The sequence below is a fragment of the Mustela putorius genome, unplaced genomic scaffold, assembly GCF_011764305.1.
Source record: "Mustela putorius furo isolate JIRA1106 unplaced genomic scaffold, ASM1176430v1.1 tig00003859_pilon_pilon_pilon, whole genome shotgun sequence".
NCBI classification, from domain to species: Eukaryota; Metazoa; Chordata; class Mammalia; order Carnivora; family Mustelidae; genus Mustela; species Mustela putorius.
Window position 1 is genome coordinate 10,233,931 of NW_025422011.1, and position 19,906 is coordinate 10,253,836.

At 46.7% G+C, this 19,906-nt stretch overlaps 1 protein-coding gene across 6 annotated transcripts in view; it reads left to right on the plus strand.

Moving 5' to 3' along the window:
- Nucleotides 1-19,906, plus strand: part of PAMR1 (peptidase domain containing associated with muscle regeneration 1) — a 150,372-nt gene extending 130,466 nt beyond the window's left edge. For all 6 annotated transcript variants that reach the window (XM_045066019.1, XM_045066020.1, XM_045066021.1 and 3 more), the window contains 5 exons: nucleotides 9,834-10,046; nucleotides 11,781-11,847; nucleotides 15,810-16,042; nucleotides 16,991-17,283; nucleotides 18,739-19,906. In XM_045066019.1, the coding sequence (XP_044921954.1) occupies nucleotides 9,834-10,046; nucleotides 11,781-11,847; nucleotides 15,810-16,042; nucleotides 16,991-17,283; nucleotides 18,739-19,275 (1,343 nt within the window). In that variant the 3' untranslated portion in view covers nucleotides 19,276-19,906. The remainder of the gene's footprint in view (nucleotides 1-9,833; nucleotides 10,047-11,780; nucleotides 11,848-15,809; nucleotides 16,043-16,990; nucleotides 17,284-18,738) is intronic.

The following is a 19,906-nucleotide window of genomic DNA, read 5'->3' on the forward strand; positions in this document are numbered from 1 at the left end:
AGTGTGTGCCATCCAAGCTAATTTCGCATGGATACGGTCTCATTCGCACCCACAGGGGGCTGGGTAGCATCAGGGGACAGCGTTCCATTGGCTGGAAAGAGATAAAAAGGGTTTGTGGTGGGGACTCCTGTTGGTGTCTTTATGCCTGGTGTGTGGGGGGGAACCTTTGTGGAGGTGAAAGATAATGGGTTTAGCCCAAAGGCACTACACTCAAATATAAGCTGAACAGGAAAAGTGAGGAAGAGAGGGGGCCCATCCAGGGCTTGTCTCTGGGTGTTGTTGCTCTCATGTTCATTCAGGTTTCTAGAATGAACAAAGCCCAGTCAGAAAGTTAATGCCTTTTCCAAATAAAATGAAAATTCTGTCACAAACTGTTTCCTCGATTTTGGAGACCTGTGAGATCGGGTGTGTACCAAGAGTGTGCTAAGAATTGAGACCAACATGTCCCCATCACCCAGCCCCCAAGACCAGCTAGGTAAGGGGTCACAAATTGTGTTGACTTTGGATCTGTTTCCTTTGCCAGAATTCTCAGATAATCTTTCAGTTCTTATTAAAAAGAAAAAGGAGCACCCTGGTTTAGTTTTTTTTTTTTTTTTTTTTTTTTTTTTTTTTTTTTTATCAGGGGGCTGTCTGGCTTTCACAAGTATTTCATTCCTATGCATATCCAGAAAAGAAATGTACACTTTTTGATGTGCAGTTCTGTAAATGACATTAAACCATTTCTGAAGACAAGCAGAGTATGAGTAATAGTAATTACAAGGAATCAAAACGATTTAGAAGCAGGGCAAGAACAGAACGAGAAAAGAGAATATTCACACAAGGGTGTGAAATGGCGCTTCCACGTTTTCATCCAGTGAAATGATCGGCCTTGGCTGTCTCTGATTCTGAATTTTCTGGCAGCAAAGGCAAACAGAGAAATGCCTTAGGTGGTATGGCTCTCATTGTATATTAAGTGAAAGTGAACCCAAGTTCAGCAGGAGATGCAAATATGACCCATTTTATTACAACCCCTAGTCCTTCCTCTCTCCTTATCTGAAGACGCATGGGTGCTGGGGAAATGTTTTCCACTTCTGTCTTGTAAATAACAAATGTGACTTCTTTTTATACTAAATATTTCTAAAGGCTAGATCCTTCTACCTTCTGCTGCTCCTGAAAAAATGAAGGTAGCTGGGCTTTATTACACTTGTACCATTAACATGTATGCTGCCCTGCTGGCTTCCAACCCCATACTCCTATGCTCTGCTTCAGGGTTTTCTTGGGCTCCCAAAGCCCACTGGCTCATGTATGTGGGCAGACAGGAGGTGCTGAGGAACTAATGTCAATCCCATCATCCTTCCACAAATGATTGATCGCATTTGGTAGGTAATAGCTCCTACCCCTTGATCCTTGGGTAGGATAAGTCAGAGGCAGATTCCACTGTGTCTCCCAAAGGCATTGACCCTCCGTGGCCCCCCGTGGTAACTTTCTTGATAATGTGAACTTCCCTGTCTCACTACTATTTATTCTTCCTGGGATTCCCACCTAAACAAGCTACTTGCATTCTCTGTCTCACAGCCTGCTTCTGGGGGAACTCAGCTTGAAGTACCTCCCGGAAATATCTCTTTGAGGGGCTGACTTCATAGAGGGCTAGTACTCAGGTTAGCTAGATCAGCATTTGGTTGTTTCTTTACAGTATTAGGTAAGCCTTGGATCAGGGCTGAATAACATATATTTGGACTGCATTGTCTGAAGGACACTCAAAATAGGATTGTATTGTTGATTTTAGAAGATCCAGTGTTAGACCTGAGAATCGAAATCTTGCTCTTTCTTTAACGAGCGCGCGTGCTCTCTCTCTCTCAGTCTCTCTCTCTCTCTCTCTTTCTCTCTCTCTCTCACACACACACACACACACACACACACACACACACACACAAGTGTGTGTGCATAAGAACCAGCCCAGCTCTTTATTGGATGGAGTGGCAGAAGTGAGTGGAGACTCCAGTGGTGTTTGTGAAGCCAGCCCATAATATTTCCTGAAAGACTTGGAATCTTCTGAAGGAGTTGAGCAAACTCTGTCGCCTAGCATTTTTCAGACACGGATTAGAAAGTGTGTGGTCCCAACCTGTGGAAATATTTTTGGGCCTTCACTAATGGTCTCTTCTTTCGTAGTCATGCCCTTGATCAACTGCGATAATGAAGCGGATGGGAAGGTGGTCCACTTCCTAAATTAGGATAAAGAGCGTGGACTTCCTTTGTCATAGCCGGTATAATTGACTGATCAGAGAGCACAAAATAGTGGAGTTATTTGTGTGTACCGAAGAACCGCGTTTCCTAGAAATGTCTCCACATTATCTTGATATACTCTCAGATGTCTCCATCATCATCATACCCATTCCCTATAGACCTTCTGGACCTGCTCAGCTCGCATACCTTCTATCCAGTAGGCATCTTAGTGTACCTGTCAGGGGAGAGAAAGATGTAACTTTTCTTGCTTTATGTCAGTTTCAATCCAAGTCTAAGATCCATAATTCGGACTTGTGAGAAGTACGGTCTGTTGTTGTTGGGGCCTCCTTTGTACCTTCGGGTTGTAAAACTGTTGCTGGTTTTACCCAGACAGCACCGAATCTTCACCTGGTGGATTCTGGGTACGCGCTGGTTAGCCTGGAGAAGCTTGGTGTCACAGAGCGCCTGATCCCTGCTGGGGTGGGTTGGGGTGGGGCTGGCCAGCAGCCAGAGCACTGTGGAGGCTGCAGGCTCTTCTGATGAGATCGGATCTCTTTAGATGCCCCAGCAATCATCCTTGTCAGGATCTGCCAGGAGCCAAAAGGCATGCAGAGCTTCATGCCCGGGACTGAGAAGACCGCTCCTCTGGTGTCTTGTCACCCTGCCCCACCCCCACCAGGAGTGCCACCATGGGGAGGCCCAAGGGGCCCTGAAGCCCAGGGCTAAGAAAATAGCACTGTCCTTGCTTAGTTTGTTCCCCAGGCCAGTCACTGAGCCAAGATTTTGGGCCCAGATGGTTTCTGAAAGGAGGTTCAAGATCAACCAGTGAGGGAGTTGGGGAAGCAAGATGGGAAAGAGGAGGAAACCAAGCAAGAGTGATTTCGACTCAACTCCCAGACTCAGTCCAATCCGGGGCAGGGTGCTGGGGAGGATAAATGATGCCTTGAGGAGCAGGAGTTGAGCTATTTATACACCTTTCTGTTGTCATCTATGGGCAACCCTGGGGTGGGTGTGAGGGGATGGACATCTTGGCATCTTTCAGCTCTTCATATAGGCAAGGTGGTGCCCATGCCCAAGGGCAGTCTTCGAAGGTGGCAGGTGCCAGGTTCATGTGTAGAAGCTGACCTGGGGAAAGGATATGGATGGGACACCAATAGCTTTCACTACAGGGCCGTCTCGAAGCTCCCAGATATCTTTCAGTAAAGTGGCATCACAGCGAACCACCTCATCTCGTCACCTTGAGAAAAAAAGACAGCTAGAGAGTCGTTTTTTTAAGTGTTTATTGGAAACAAGAATGCACCCCCCAAGTACTGTTTCTGTTCATGAGAGGACGTGTAAAGGCGTGCGAAGCTTAATGTGTTGATGTCCCCGGGCTGGGTCCTGAAAGGACCAGGGCAATGTGCTATTATTATTAACCCTGGAATATTTTACTTAGCAAAGCAGCAGCTGGGTTCTCCTTCAGGCCAGGGGTGCAGCTCCTTAACATACCCACTTGGCTTTGTGTGAAAATGTCTATCCTGCTGGGGAGAATGGAAGCATGAAGCCCTTGAAAAATCAGATAGAAAGGAATCAAGGATCTGTTTAATGGGGAGACACAAAGGATTCTAAAAAGAGAACCCACAGGGGGAATAGAGAGTTTTTGAAATCTAACCCTGGGGAGCAGGCTTTGATGAGATGCAGGTGGTCTGAGGACCCAGCAGGTCAGCATCTAAACTGGAAGAGATGCAGCGCCTGGGTGACTCAGTGGGTTAAGCCTCTGTCTTCGGCTCAGGTCATGATCTCAGGGTCCTGGGATGGAGCCCCACATTGGGCTCTCTGCTTGGTGGGGAGCCTGCTTCCCCCATTCTCTCTCTGCCTGACTGTGATCTCTGTCAAATAAAATAAAATAAAATAAACGGGAGAGGAAGAGATGTGCAGAGGAAGTCTTAGAATACTGTTTAAAAACATCCTCGGAGAGTGCACAGCTTTGGCAAGTACGAGAAATAAATGAGAGGGAAGAGGAATGATGCCTGGTGGAGGTTTGATACAAGAATACAATTTTAAGGCTTCATTTTGCAGGATTAAGAGAGATGAGTGTTCAGAGACTGTGGCTGAAACTCAGAAGTCTAAGTCAACACCCTGAGTCCAGGTCTGGAAGCCCATCATGCATAGATATTACCAAGAGGCCAGAAAATAGAGTGGAATATTTGATTTATTTAATTAATTGATTGATTAATTTCTAAACTATAGAAATTTATTTTCTCACAGTTCTGGAGGCTGAAAGTCTGAGATCAGGGTGCCAGCGTGGTTAGTTTCTGGTGAGAACTCCCTTCTTCTTCTTCTTCTTTTCTTTTTTTAATATCTTTTCAGTGTTCCAGAATTCATTATTTGTTTTATATCCAAATAGACTCAATAATAGGACTTTAGATTTCCTTGTGGGTTTTTCTTTAAGGTGTATGAATTTGGGGAATTGATTTTTTTTAAAGGTTTATTTATTTTTATTTTAGAGAGAGAGAGCACATGAGCTGGGGTAGGGAGGCGGGCAGAGGGAGAAAGAAAGACGATCCTCAAGTCGACTCAGTGAGGAACCTGGCACAGGGCTCGATCCCAGGACCTGGAGATCATGACCTGAGCTGAAATAAAGAGTCAGACACCTAACACTGAGCCACCCAGGCACCCCAAGGAATTGATTTTTTTTTTAAAGATTTTATTTATTTGGCAGAGAGAGGGAGCACAAGTAGGCAGGCAGGCAGAGAGAGAGGGAAGCAGGCTCCCCACTGAGCAGAGAGCCCAACTTGGGGCTCCATCCCAGATCCCTGAGATCACGACCCCAGCCAAAGGGAGAGGCTCAGCCCTCTGAGCCACCCAGGTGCCCCGAGGAATTGATTTTTAAAAGAAGTTGGGTGCTTTGTAAAGAAAGGCAAACAGGGGAAAAGGAGACTACGTGTTATGTAAATTATTCCTCAAAACCAGCCCAGCCTGCTAAGTGTTATTATCCTGTTTTACAGACCAGAAAAACAAGGTTTGGAGAATTATGTAAGTTTCCCACACTCTGGTTCATTAAGTGGAAGAATGAATGCATTTTACCCTTTGTCCCTTCCATGACCTACTGTGTGCTTACTCTGGACACTGGGAACCAAATAATTATTTGAACCTGTGTCTTCTGATTCTGGCAGCCCTTCTTTGTCCCCCAGAGTCTAGTGAAAGAGCTCATTCCCATCAGAGCTGGAGAGAAGTTGGATTACTCTATGATGATGATAATGAGATGCCCACAGTGTGGAGGGCACGGGAACGTCAAAAACCGTGCATAGCAGACTGAAGGCTAGGTTTATGAGCTGAGTAGGGGAACCCAAACCATTTTGACTGCTACTTTAAAAAATGAAAATAACGAACAACCACAAAAACAATAAACAACAAAATTTTATGGTTACATGTTCTGATTATCAAGCAGGGGGAAAAAAGTATAAAGAGGCAAAAATCATTTTGATGTTACAAGCCAGAGATAATGACTATAATTATCTCAAAGTATGTTTCTCCCCGTCCATTTTTCTCCCAGCTTTGGCAGCTTAAAATTTTTTTCTCTGATTTTGACTTTTAGCAGTTTTGGGCAATAGGTCTCTGTGTGGTTTTCTTCACATTTCCCTGTCTTGGGATCTGTAGACAGATGTCTTTAATCAGTTGGAGAGACTTTTTCTGCTGGCTTTACCCCATTCCTTTTTCCTGGAATGTCAGGTACATGCTTTTATTAACTTTCTCACTGTTTCTTTACATTTTCCTGTACATTTTCCATTTTTTTAACTCTTGGGCTTCATTCTGAATTCTTTCTTGTAAGTTATGTTTCCATCTATTAATATGCATGAGCTGTATCTGATGTGCTGTTCTACTTACCCACTGAGCTTTACATTTCTGCCGTTGTCACATTGCAATTCTAGATTGCTCCTTTGGTAAGTTTCTAAGGTTTCCAGTGTTCTCCTGAAGTTCTCAGTTTTTTGTTTTATTTCCTTGAGCATGCTCAGCATATTTATTTTCAAGTAGTGCCTGACAACAATAGCATCTGAATCCTTTCTAAATGTCTTTCTGTGTTTCTCTTAAATTTTAGCCATATAAGTTTTTTTTTTTTTTTTTTTTTAAGATTTTGTTTCGAAGTAATCTCTACACTTAATGTGAGGCTGGAATTTAGAATCCTGAGCTCAGAATCCCATGCCCCTGTGACTGAGCCGGCCAGGTGCCCCAGCCACATAGCCTTATGTTCCATTGGACCCCAACTCGGAAGCATCATTTGGCACTAGGAAGCAATAACTCAAAATGAAATAAGAGTTCTCCATTCTAAGATCTCATTAAGTTTAGGGTGCACGGTTGGTTTAATCATAGCTTCTCTGAGAGTTGGAAGTAAAGACGTGCTGTGTGAAATGTACACACGTGACCTGATTTTAGACGTGTCTCATTAAAAAAGAGTAGGCATCTAAGAATTCTAGAAACAGGGCAGAATTCCCCAGCCTTAGGCAGACTTGTTTACATATCCTGACTCAGTTTCTCTTTAAGTTTCCTTTTAAAACCTCATCAGGGAGAAAGACAAGATAACCTGAATTATCCTAAGGCTTTGTTACCTCCAAAAGGCTTGCAAACTCTCCAGTGTTTCTGCTGGCTAAACCCATATTAAACGCAGTTAGCAACAGGATCCTCAGGAATTCTGCACTTAGGAAACATGGGGCAGGAGCCTAGAGGACCACAGAGTCCTTACTTCCAAAAGAAGGAAAGCCCACCTCTCAGGCTCACAATAGAAGGGATTGCTTACCTTCTGCTGAGGCCAGTGTGGCTGGAGTGTAGTTCATTCTCTTTCAGTATTTCGGGACTGGCCTTGAGTATCACCAGAATTTTTCTTAGCCATGAGCTCTGGCAAATAAAACTCAAAATGGAGGAGGAACTCGCTGGCATTGCACAGAGTATAGCTCTTTGTGAGGTTAACTGACCACAGAGTCTAGCACTGCCCGGGCCAGGCAGCAGGCAGGGGCTGTGGCCAAGGGAAGCCAGCAGCCCCTGGGCCAGCAGACAGCCACTTCTCAATGGCGGCTGATTATTGCCATGTGGCCATACAGACCCAGGGTTGCCAGATCTGAATTTTTTCAGAAGCCAGTAATACAGATTTTTATGAGCCATCTCCTGGTTTTGATGTTGGCAGTGAATTCCATTTTCTAAAACTTGCAGGTATGACACAACATGCTTCTGAGGTGGTTGCAGCTGTGGGCTCCTGCTGCTTGTTTCTGGGCTCCGTGTTTAGTATTCAGTGAGCCTCTGCCTAAGAAGGTAGTCCAGGGGCTCCTGGGTGGCTCTGTCGGTTAAGCGACTGATTCTTGGTTTTGCCACAGGCCATGATCTCAGGGTCGTGAGATTGAGCCTGATGTGTAGGGCTCCATGCTTAGCACGAAGTCTGCTGGAGATTCTCTCTGTCTCTCTGCTCCTCTTCCCACTCCTACGCTTGTTCTCTCTCTCTAAAATGAATAAATAAAACCTGTTTTCAAAAAAGAAGGGAGTCCCATCACTGTTTGTAAAATCTAGTATGGAATGCTTTCTCCTTTCTCTGCCTCTCCCCCCACCCCCACATCATAGGAGTTTTTCTGGAAATACAAGCACTGGGCTTTCTCAGTACACTTGAAATTTCAAAAAGTGCAGTGCCCTCCCTCGGCCATGTTGGTATTTTGGGAGACTCCCTCAGTGAAGTCCATTTTTTACAATTAAAATGGGATTCTGGAGTTTTCTCCCAGCATGGAAACTGCTCATATTAAGTAGCCCCAAAGCACATAGGATATCATTGAAATCATGGGCCACATGGTCTGTGGGCAATCATAGAGTAGACAAACCAGTAATTTGGTTAATATCAGCAGCCTTGCCAAGTTGCCCATGGGGAAATTTACTAATTTTTAGTTCTCAGATATTTTAGAAATGTTATATGGATGGAGATTCTTTTCTTGCCTGGAGGCAAGCACACACGTTGCTTAAAAGGTAACCGGGCATTTATGGGAAGAAAAGCGTGTCAGAAGCACAATCACATTGCTTGGGGACTGTTTCACAGGGATGAGACTGTATCTTAGAAGAAATGATTAAAAAGAGACCAGGGAGACTGACAGCAAGTGGTACCCAAATGCAGTAATTAATGACTGAATTCCTCAGGGGTCCTACTCTGTGTCCTTAGAGTGTAATAGTCACCATTGTGCCATAATCCATTTGAGAAAAATATGTTATCCGATGGAATCTTTTTTATAAAGATTTTATTTATTTGACAGAGAGAGAGAGATCACAAGTAGGTAGTGAGGCAAACAGAGGGGCGGGGTGGGGGGGGAAGCAGGCTCCCTACTGAGCAGAGAGCTGGTTGTGGGGCTCGATCCCAGGACCCTGGGATCTGACCTGAGCTGAAGGCAGAGGCTTAACCCACTGAGCCACCCTGGCACCCTATCTGAGGGAATCTTTCCAGGATTTGTCTAGTATCCTGTTCAGTGCTCAGAATAGCAGGTGTTGCCTCTTCTACTTTGTGTGACTGTCCAACCTGAGTTAGAGAATAGAAATGCCTTTGGGGGGCACCTGGGTGGCTCAGTTGGTTAAGCGTCTGAATCTTGATTTCAGCTCAGGTCATGATCTCAGGGTGATGGGATCGAGCCCCGGATCAGGCTCCATGCTCAGCACAGCATCTGCTTGAACTTCTCCCTCTCCTGCCCATCCCTGCACTCTAATGTCTCTCTCTCTCTCAAATAAATCTTTTTTTCTTTTAAAAAAATAAATGTCTTTGTAATGAATATTGTTAAACATTTAGAGGGAAAGTGTGTGTACTTGGAGATCAGGGGAACTTCTTCATATCTCTGAATTTCTATCATCTGGGTTTTTTTTTTTTTTAAGATTTTACTTATTTATTTGACAGAGAGACACAGTGAGAGAGGGAACACAAGCAGGGGAGTGGCAGAGGGAGGGGGAGAATCAGGCTTCCTGCAGATCAGGGAGCGTGATGGCAGGGCCCGATCCCAGGACCTGGGATCATGACCTGAGCCGAAGGCAGACACCTAACGACTGAGCCACACGGGCGCCCCTCTATCATCTGGTATTTTAGAACTATACCTTACAGCACACTTGTGTCCCTGAAGATGAAACATAAAATCTAAATTCATTTCATCTATGCAGCCTTGTCTCTAGTAAATTCTGTTTTCTGGGTACAACACAAATAGGAAACTGAGGACTCTAGTTTAATTGTCCCAGCTTTAGGGAATGAAGGAGATGATACAATGACACTGGAAAATAATCATCCCTGTGTACTGATTGTAAAATCTAGGTGTGATGTTTCTGCTGTCCAGGCCTGCCCAGCTCCCACAGCTCCAGAAAGAAATGAACAAGACCACAGGAGAGCTAGTTGTGTCGAATTTATTTATATGGGGAATGAAATACTTCTTGATTTAAGAATAGATCGTTAAAACAAGGGGAGGACATGTCTAACACATACATTTTCTGTTACGAGTTTTTTCTTGCTGATTCCTCTGGGCACCATCGCTGGCAGGCTCCACATTGCTGCATTTTTAATTCAGTGAAACATGAAAAGATCCGGTTCTAAAATGGAATGCTTCACACTTTTAATAGTTCTTTATTTCTCTCCCTTTTATTTTTTCTTTTAGTCCTTGAAGAAAGTAACTGCTCAGACCCCGGGGGTCCAGTTAATGGGTACCAGAAGGTAACAGGAGGCCCTGGGCTTATCAACGGGCGCTATGCCAAAGTTGGCACAGTTGTGTCCTTCTTTTGTAATAACTCATACGTTCTTAGCGGCAATGAGAAGAGAACTTGCCAGCAGGATGGAGAGTGGTCGGGGAAACAGCCCATCTGCATAAAAGGTAATGAATGAGTATGTGTGACATAGATGGAGTTGTTGGACCTCTTGGAAGCTCCCTACCTGTGTGTGAGCCCCTGAAAAAGATACCATTCCCTCTTAGGTTCTCACTGGCACCGTCTATGACTCTAGGTGGAAAGCCATCCCTGAAAACATATGCTTCTTTTTGGACCTCCGGAATACCTACTTCTCCTAGTCACAGCTTCTCGCTATGATCAAGAAGAGTTAGAAAATTATCAGAGCAGTTTAGAAAAGATGACAGGGCTGGGTTTTATCTATGTAAACCCAAGGTCAAAATCGAGGCCATCAGTGGGGTCCAATATAGCTACATTTATCTACTCTCTATGAAATAGGAATTTGGCACAGGAAATAAAAGAACAAAACAGGCACAATATCCCTGCTAGCCTGTGTGGCGGGAGGTTTAAGATGTTAACATAAAGAAAAACATCTTACTAAGATGGCAAGACCTCCAGCATTCAAGGCAGAGTTAGAGGAAATGAATGAGCAGTGTGTGTTGAGAGAAAAGGATGATCACTGTTGCTTGAAATAGCGACAGTTGTATGCGGCCTGTGGGGGCCAAGCCAATCTGGGAGGCGGGGAAGCGTTCACAAGAGGTGCAGAGCAGCTGGGACTATGTTCCTGTCACAGAAGACAAAGGAAAACAAAAGGTAGAGGCAGAAGTGAAAGGACCATGGTAAACTCAAAGTAGGGCCAACAGAGATTCTGGGAAGTAGATTGTAAAGGTTGGTTTGGGACCAGAAAACATGGAACGTTGTATAGAGAACCTTCAAACTTACCCCTTTGGTGGTGGGGATGCATAGTTTCTTTCTGAACCGGGTCAACAGCCCCTGTATTTTGGGGGCAGGTCACAATTATCTGGCTGTTTCCTAGGAAGAAAAGCATGTCCTTGGCCTAGATTACCCAGATAATTGCCTTAATCCTCCACTTTCCCTTCTGGGTGTTTGTCAACAACCCAAGTCATGGGAAAAGAAATGAAAGAGGAAGGTTTGTGAAAGGAATAAATCACTTTAGACTTTAGCCAGAAGCGACCTTCCTCCTCACCAACACAGACTCCGATTCTTGATTTCATTAAGTATGGAAACGGTGTTTCATATGTCCTTGGAGATTTTTGTCAACTCTTCTCTTACAAATTAATAACAACCAAAGTTCTCTAGTTTGCTAATTAGATGAATGTTGGCCGCTTGATTGGGAAAGTGAAGAAAGAGACACTTCAGCAAAATTAAGCCTGGGCTTTGAGGTGCCCTCAAGTGATCATTAGGAGCCTCGATTTCAGAGGAAGGAACTAGAGGAATCAGCTACCCAAGACTACCCAAGATGACGCTGCCATCTGGTCTTCAATGAGAGCCTTGTAGTTCCCTGTGTTGGGCTCTATTTTAGAACCTTCATTTTCAATCGTGACTCCACCTTCCATCAAGTTCACCGATGCCATTTGTGGGAACAGATAGTCCCAATCTAATGACAGCCAAGGTTTCACCTCACCCGGGTGGAGTGGCTTTTCAGAAGTGCGTCCCCCATGGCCGTTGTTCAGAGGGGGTTGTCCATTTCGATGAAAGGCAGTGAGCTCTTTTGCTAGGGAGCTTTCCACACCCACTGGCATACCTCCCCTCTGAGACCTCTGGGGGTGTCCAGAAAGGGCGGTCAGGGATGAATCTGAACCGAATAAACGTGAGCAGTTAATATGGCAAAAGCTGATGCCCTCTTGTCTCCTTCATTCTAGCCTGCCGAGAACCAAAGATCTCAGACCTGGTGAGACGCAGAGTTCTTCCCATGCAGGTTCAATCAAGGTGAGGTCGAAACACCTGGGCTCTGGCTCCAGGCAAACGCCTCGAGTGTGTCGCCTCCCACCCCTCTTCCCCCACTTGTGTTTGGCCAAAGACAGTCCGGGGTTTCTTAGGGACACTCAGTGCTGCCTGCTCATGAAAGAATAGGGCCTGTTAGAGGGAGGCTGATGAGCCAGCTGCCTTTGGCCAAGAGGTAGCAACTGCTGGAACATGGACACGGTTCACAGGATCGTGGGAAAGTAGGTGGCTGGTGGGACTTGAGACTTGATGATCCTTGAGGAACTGGGTTTTAACACTTGAGTCTTCCTGAAATTGCTCTGTGTTGACTAGGGCAGCTTCTAGGGAGATGGCCTTCCTGCCCCGTGCAATCAGCTATGGCTCAGGAAGATGTTGGTGGTAATCAACCAGATGAGGCAGGTCGCTGGTCCCCAGGAACCAGAGACAAATGACCACCCCTGATGAGGGAGGAGAGCCCTCAGATATGCCTGCCCAGACTTCCTCCTGGGAAGACAGAAGTGGGGACCATTGTGGGGGCAGAGAATTGGCCCAGTTCTATGTCTTCTCTCCTCATTTTGTAGAAGAAACTATTCTCACCTCATCTCCTACTACTCTCTTCCTCACCCTCTACTCTGGCCCCGCAGGTGGCCCAACTTGTCCCTCCCCTTCCCCCAACAACGCTGCTTCAGAGCCTTGGCTCTTCTGTCCAGACCCCACTTCTGCTGCATGTCCAGGAGGTTTAAAGCCTCGCTCTGTCTGCTCCCTGCTTGGTGTCTACCTGGCAGAGAGACCTTTTCTGACCATCCTTTGGAAAACAAGAACCACCCCCAAATGTTGTAGTACCGGTTAATGTTTTCTCCTTTTACACTTCATATAAAAAACAAAGTCATCATCAACCTCAGAGAACTGATCAATAAAAGGAAGAAAAGTAATCTTACCTGATGCTGACTGCAGAGCTGTCTTCTGGGCTCTCGTATTTGGTGAGCCTTAGGTCTCAGATTCGCTCTCAGCCCTACCTGTCTTCTTACCTACGGGTTTTTGTTGTTGTTCAATTTCTATCTCTACCTAACCTCACCAAAATAAATGTGTAAAAGTTATAAGTGCAGGAACGTTTTCTGTTTTGTTCATTTTTCTGTTTTGTTCATGTTTAAGTTCTGGGGCCAAGAGCAATGCTTGCTGCAGTGGAGTCACCCCCCCCCCCTGCCAAAACACAACCACCCCAAACAGTGAATGAATGAATGAACGAATGAATGGATTTGACAAATAATGGCTCGAGACCGGGTTTGGGCTCTCTGTATTTTGTATTCTTTGGCAAGTTCCTGATCTTGCTAAGCCTTTAGTCTCCTCTTTTGAAAACTCAGGGCAATCCCGATAACGCCCATCTCTGGGGATTGCTGTAGGGATTAGATGCGGCAGGCGGAGCGAGCTAGCATTTACCGCATGTTCGCTACATGCCCCGTTCCTCCTCTGAGTGCTTTGCAACTGTTTGTTCGTTTAATCTTTCCTGCAACCTCTGAGGTAGGTATTACTATTATTGCCATTTCCTGGTAGGGTTTCTTACCAATTTTAGTACAGATGGGTAAAGTGGGGCTTGGAGAAATTCATTAACTCACCCAAATCACATTGCGGACTGTAGATCCAGGATGCGAATCCGGATCTTCATAGTGTTCAGGGTCTTAGGCACTAAGCTGCTGCCCAACCCAATGGAAAGGCTTCAGCAGAACACTCGCACAAGTGAACAGCTGTGAGTAGCAGCTTTTGCTTTCAGGAATGGTCACAATGAATCCCAGTGATTAGAACCGACCCCAGCCAAGTGACCTGAAATACTCCTAAAGCAGGATATTCATCAATCTCTTACCTTTCCCTTGGATATTTCCTTCTATCTCTGTTCTTCCCATTTCAGGCAGGGCATTTCCTTGGGAACAGTGACAGTGGAATACAAATTCCGTCTTTTCCTGATCTTTACAATTTACCTGGAGCTGGACTCCTCACTAAGTGGGATGAACCTGTTCTTTCCGACAACACATCTTGTAGAGGAGCCCCTGAACTACTAAAAGACCACTGCACTTTGCATTTAAAAAAATTTTTTTTAATTTATTTAAAAAATAAATTTAGTAACAGTAACAGTATTCATTGTTTTTTTCACCACACCCAGTGCTCCATGCAATCCGTGCCCTCTCTAATACCCACCATCTGGTTCCCCCAGCCTCCCACCCCCCGCCCCTTCAAAACCCTCAGACTGTTTTTCAGAGTCCATAGTCTCTCATGGTTCACCTCCCCTTCCAATTTCCCTCAACTCCCTTCTCCTCTCCATTTCCCCTTGTCCTCCAGGCTATTTGTTATGCTCCACAAATAAGTGAAACCATATGATAATTGACTCTCTCTGCTTGACTGATTTCACTCAGCATAATCTCTTCCAGTCCCGTCCATGTTGATACAAAAGTTGGGTATTCATCCTTTCCGATGGAGGCATAATACTCCATAGTGTATATGGACTACATCTTCCTTATCCATTCGTCCGTTGAAGGGCATCTTGGTTCTTTCCACAGTTTGGCGACCATGGCCATTGCTGCTATAAACATTGGGGCACAGATGGCCCTTCTTTTCACTACATCTGTATCTTTGGGGTAGATACCCAGTAGTGCAATTGCAGGGTCATAGGGAAGCTCTATTTTTAATTTCTTGAGGAATCTCCACACTATTCTCCAAAGGGGCATTTTTAAAGCAATTGTAATGGGAGGCTAGGTGATAAGATGCCAGGTGGCTCACGTGGATGAAAAAGCAAGCCTATAACTTGGTTTTAAGGATCTTTCTGGAAGACAGACTGCTGGAATATGGATATACCTATCTCTAGCAGCCTGGTCACCCAAGGACCACAAAAGGCAGTGTCATCTTTCAACAGATGGACCAAAAGATGAGCTAGCTGGTTTGCCAGTTCGGAAGCTCCTTGAACCGCAGACCTTGTTATAAACAAGCTAAAGATTCATTGAATGAAATCAAAGTGGATGGAACGTTTGCTCTGAGGGAAGCACTGAACAGACTCATCAAATAGATTTCTTACGATGGCATCAGACGGCACAGTAGAGACACCAGGTTGTGAATCCTAATTGTTAAGTGCTGCCTTGAGGACCATCTTAGCTTCCTGTGTGCCCATCTCTAGTCCCGCTTCCCCCTCCGGGCTTCCTTTCCCCATTCATTACACAGAGATCAACACACTGTTTCCTAGAGGAATTCTAACTTCTCAGTGGTCGTTAGGCGCTGATATAAAATGAACGCAGGCTGTCCAAGGGGTGTATGTCTCCCCCAAGAATCCCGGAGGGGTCTCTGGGGGCTTCAGCTTTCAGGGCTCATTTGAAAGGCCTTTTCACATTTACACACAATGCTCTGAATTTCTGCCAGTCAGCGTGCTCTGAGAAAGCCCTACTCTCTGAGGTGTACTAATTACAGACACTGATTGCTAAATCAAGCTACTGTATCCACACAGTTTAGTTCAAGTCAATTTGTGATATTGCTCCATTATGATAATGTCTGGAGAAAAAAAGACTCCCGGCTTCAGATGAATTTCCTTTCCTGTTTAAATCACAGTTAATTTTTCTCTGTACGCCTGTATCGCCTACCCTGGAACAGCAGCTCTTATGCCGGATAGTATTCCCTGGTTAAAATCCTAGACAGCTGGAGGCGTGCCAGAAATGGAAATAGAGGCACGGAATGAAGGTGGAGGGGTGCGAGAGAATTTACTTGGTGGTAGAGGGGAAGTGTGTGTGTACATGCGCCTAAGAGAGAGAGAGAGAAAGATGACCAGGACGGGGAGTGGGGGGTGGGGGCAGGAGGTACAGAGATCCACAGAGGAGAGATAGCCATATTTTTTTCTGCCATGATTAGATGTCTGCCAGGGCTTGGCACGTACACAACAGGGCCATGGTGACTGACTCTTGCCCTCTCTCTCTGGGCCCTGGGTCCCCATGTAGGCAGACGCCTTTACACCAGCTCTACTCAGCATCCTTCAGCAAGCAGAAACTGCAGGGTGCCCCCACCAAGAAGCCCGCCCTTCCCTTTGGAGACCTGCCACCTGGGTTCCAGCATCTGCACACCCAGCTCCAGTACGAGTGCATCTCGCCTTTCTACCGCCGCCTGGGCAGCAGCCGCAGGACGTGCCTGAAGACCGGGAAGTGGAGCGGGCGAGCCCCATCCTGTGTCCCCAGTGAGTCAGGGCTCCTCCCGGGACAGGGGCTGGGGCGCTGTCTGTCTTAAGCTTCCTCGGCCAGTGGGCCTCCAGCTAATTCCGTAGCTTGGTTATGTCTGATAGTCCACAGCTGGACCTTCCTTCCCTTGGCACAGACTTCTAACTGTGGAGAAACTGACTCTTTAGGTCTTTGATGAATTTTTTTGGAGGGGCCATACTTCCTTGTGGATCGTTATTTTTTATTTATTTTTTTAAAAGATTTTAGGTATTTATTTGAGAGAGAGAGAGAGCCCCCATGCAGGGGAGTGGCAGAGAGAGAGAACCATAATGAAGCCCCAAGTGGGGGAAGGGTGAATGACATCAGAAGACTTCTACTTAGACTGTCTTGGATACCCTGTCCGAGCCTGTGTTCATGCTTAGCATCCCATGGTACTCAGTAGGCAGTTATTGATTAGGCGATGCGGTGTTGAGTATCCATATGATTATGGTGATAATGACTAAAGTAATACGTGGAGGACTCTGGAAAAGGGTCTTGCACATACCAAGTTCTACCTTCCCTACCCGCTTTGTCAAAAGACAGCAGTATGGCTTAATTCTTTGTGGTCAAGTTTATCATGATAGGCATCATATTTTGAGTCTGTTTGCATAGATCCTCATCCAGTCTCCACAAAAACCCTATGAGACATATGCGGTGATTAGATCCATTTTGCAGGCAAGAAGACTGAGGCTTTAAGAGATCTGGCAATTTGCCCAAGGTCCTATTGATAGGAAGAGCCTAGGATCCCAAGCCTTCCATCTTAACTTCAGACTTTATAGCCAACCATGTCAAGGTGGCTGATGACTACACAGTGGTCACGACACCCGTGGACCCACCTTTCCAGATCTGTGTTCTCTGGGTTGCGCAACACATTCCCCTTTGCATGGAAAGGTCTGAGGTTATCTTACTGAGCTGGTGTTTCTTCACAGTCTGTGGGAAAACAGAGAACGTCACTGCTTCCAAGATCCCAGGACTGCGCTGGCCGTGGCAGGCGGCCATCTACAGGAGGGCCAGCGGGGTACACGGTGGCAGCCTGCACAAGGACACGTGGTTCCTGGTCTGCAGCGGCGCCCTGGTGAATGAGCGCACCGTGGTGGTGGCTGCCCACTGCGTAACCGACCTGGGGAAGGTCACCATGATCAAGACAGCAGACCTCAAAGTTGTCCTAGGGAAATTCTACCGGGATGATGACCGAGATGAGAAGACCATCCAGAACTTACGGGTAAGAGAGGGCTATAACCTGGAAACTAGGTGTTGGCTCAGCAAACTCCGGGGGGTAGGGGTAGGGGTATCAGTGGTGGGGGTGGGGGCAGTGGCTGCATCCATCCTGACGCCTTAGCACATTAGCACCCAGCTCAGAGCCTGGCAGGGAGCAGGCGCCCAGTATTTCACATACATACTAGAAAGGCACATCTAGAAAGACTACAGAGTCTTTTTTTCCTTTCATTTTCAAAATAAGATTTTATCATATATCACTGTGGTCATCAAAAGTTAATCTCCTATTCTGTTTAGGGCATTGTACAAGGTAGGCTTCGAGGACTTAGAAAGGCTTTACCCAAGATACTGCTAAGTAATCTTTAATATTCCTCTGTCTTCTCTGCCTATCTCCCTCCCCCTCTCTCTTCCGTCCACCTACCCACCCTGCTCTCTCTCTGTCCACCCATCTGTCCATCTCTCTGCTCATTGTTGAGCTCCCACAGAATGCCAATCACAGGAATGGATACAAAACTGAGTAAGGCATGGAAAAAGGCACGGTCTTTGCCCTGAAGAGTCCACAGGCCAGTGAAGAGACAGACCAGCATATTGTGATTAGTTTGACACAAAAGAAGCCCCGAGGAAATGTACCCAAATATACTTGAAGTAATAGAACCTGCACATAAAAATGTTAGACTATATCATACATGTGAGCTCCTAGAGGCCCCCATCAAAGACAATGATCAGCAAGGGTTGGGACAATCAGCAAAGACTGTGGAAAAGTCTTGTGGAACATTCTGGGTGTAGCTTTGTTTACCTGGAGCCAGAGGTTGCAATCTGGTAGTCTTTTGGGGGCTTGTGTTTGCATAATGCTAGCACACATTTTTTTTTTAACCAGTTATTTGCCAACATTTAAAAATCAGAAGGTTCAGATGAAGATCTGGAATCTCTCTCTTTTTTTTTTTTTTAAAGATTTTATTTATTTATTTGACAGAGAGATCACAGGTAGGTAGAGAGGCTGGCAGAGAGAGAGAGAGGGAAGCAGGCTTCCTGCTGAGCAGAGAGCCTGATGTGGGACTCGATCCCAGGACTCTGAGATCATGACCTGAGCCGAAGGCAGCGGCTTAACCCACTGAGCCACCCAGGCGCCCCTGGAATCTCTTTTTTGAGAAAGTCAGAAAGTTGGCCACTTCTTGGCTTGGCAGTGGCCAGTGGAGCCCAGTGGCCACTACCCACTTCGGATGGGGTAGGCACCCCTGTTCTCGGCAGCCCCGTCTGTCACCCCACTTAGTTAACACCACCTACCAGGCGGCAGTGGGCATTTCACTCCACAACCCCCCAAATAAAGCCTGAAGCAAAGTCTCTCCAAATCTTTGTAGCTGTCTCCAAGACACTTTGTCCTGATAATTTAGCCCCGGGGCTTGCCTCTTATTCCCTGTGTGGTGGAGGGCTCACCACTGTCGTCCATCTCTTGCATTTGTAGATTTCCGCAGTCATTCTGCATCCCAACTACGACCCCATCTTGCTGGATACGGACATCGCCATCCTGAAGCTCCTGGACAAGGCTCGCGTCAGCACCCGCGTCCAGCCCATTTGCCTGGCGGCACCACGGGACCTAAGTGCCTCCTTCCAGGAGACCCGCATCACCGTGGCCGGCTGGAATGTGCTAGCCGACGCAAGAAGCCCCGGCTTCAAGAACGACACGCTGCGCTCAGGGGGGGTCAGGGTCGTGGACCCTCTGCTGTGTGAGGAGCAGCACGAGGAACACGGCATCCCTGTGAGTGTCACGGACAACATGTTCTGTGCCACCCGGGATCCCGCCGCCCCCTCTGATATCTGCACAGCAGAGACGGGAGGCATCGCCGCCGTGGCCTTCCCCGGACGGGCGTCCCCCGAGCCACGCTGGCATCTGGTGGGGCTAGTCAGCTGGAGCTATGACAGGGACTGCGGCCACAGCCTGTACACGGCCTTCAGCAAGGTCCTGCCTTTTAAAGACTGGATCGAGAGAAACATGAAGTGAGCCTCGGGCCCGGGGAGACACTGTTCGAGCGTCTGTCCCATCCAGACGTGTGTGGCACGAGGCCATGTGGGCCTGAAGCTTGACTCTGCCCGTGAACTTGGCTGAGCCAGGGCTTCTGACTTCAGGATTGAAACTCAGTGGAGAGGGAGCAGAGCTCACCTTCTGGGAGACCACTGCGACCTTGGTTGCTGAGACCATTCGGAAGACAGCAGGGCTGCTAGCAAGCACTGAGTTTCCTCCAAAGAGACTATGCAAATAGCAAAGCAGTGGTCCCCACTCCACCAGCCCCGTGGCCTTGCTAGCACATTCCAGCCGGCCACGGTGATGCGGGTCTCCTGGAAGGAGGCACTTAGGTCCCGTGGTGCCGCCAGGCAAATGGGCCTTCCCTTCCGTGGTGTCAAGGTCATGGCCAGCTCTGGTCGAGAGGCGTGGCCAAGAAGTCTGAGATTCAGGAGGTCTCTTCCAAGACTGATCACATTCCAAGGAGCCGCCTGTGGGACCGCCCAGGACACCAGAGCTCGGGTGCGGCCTTGGCTTCTGTGTACATTGCTGCAGTAAAGCGTGGTCGTTCTGTCAATCCCCTGTATATATTTTAATAAAATGAGGGTTGGCTTCTGACCTACAGAACAAA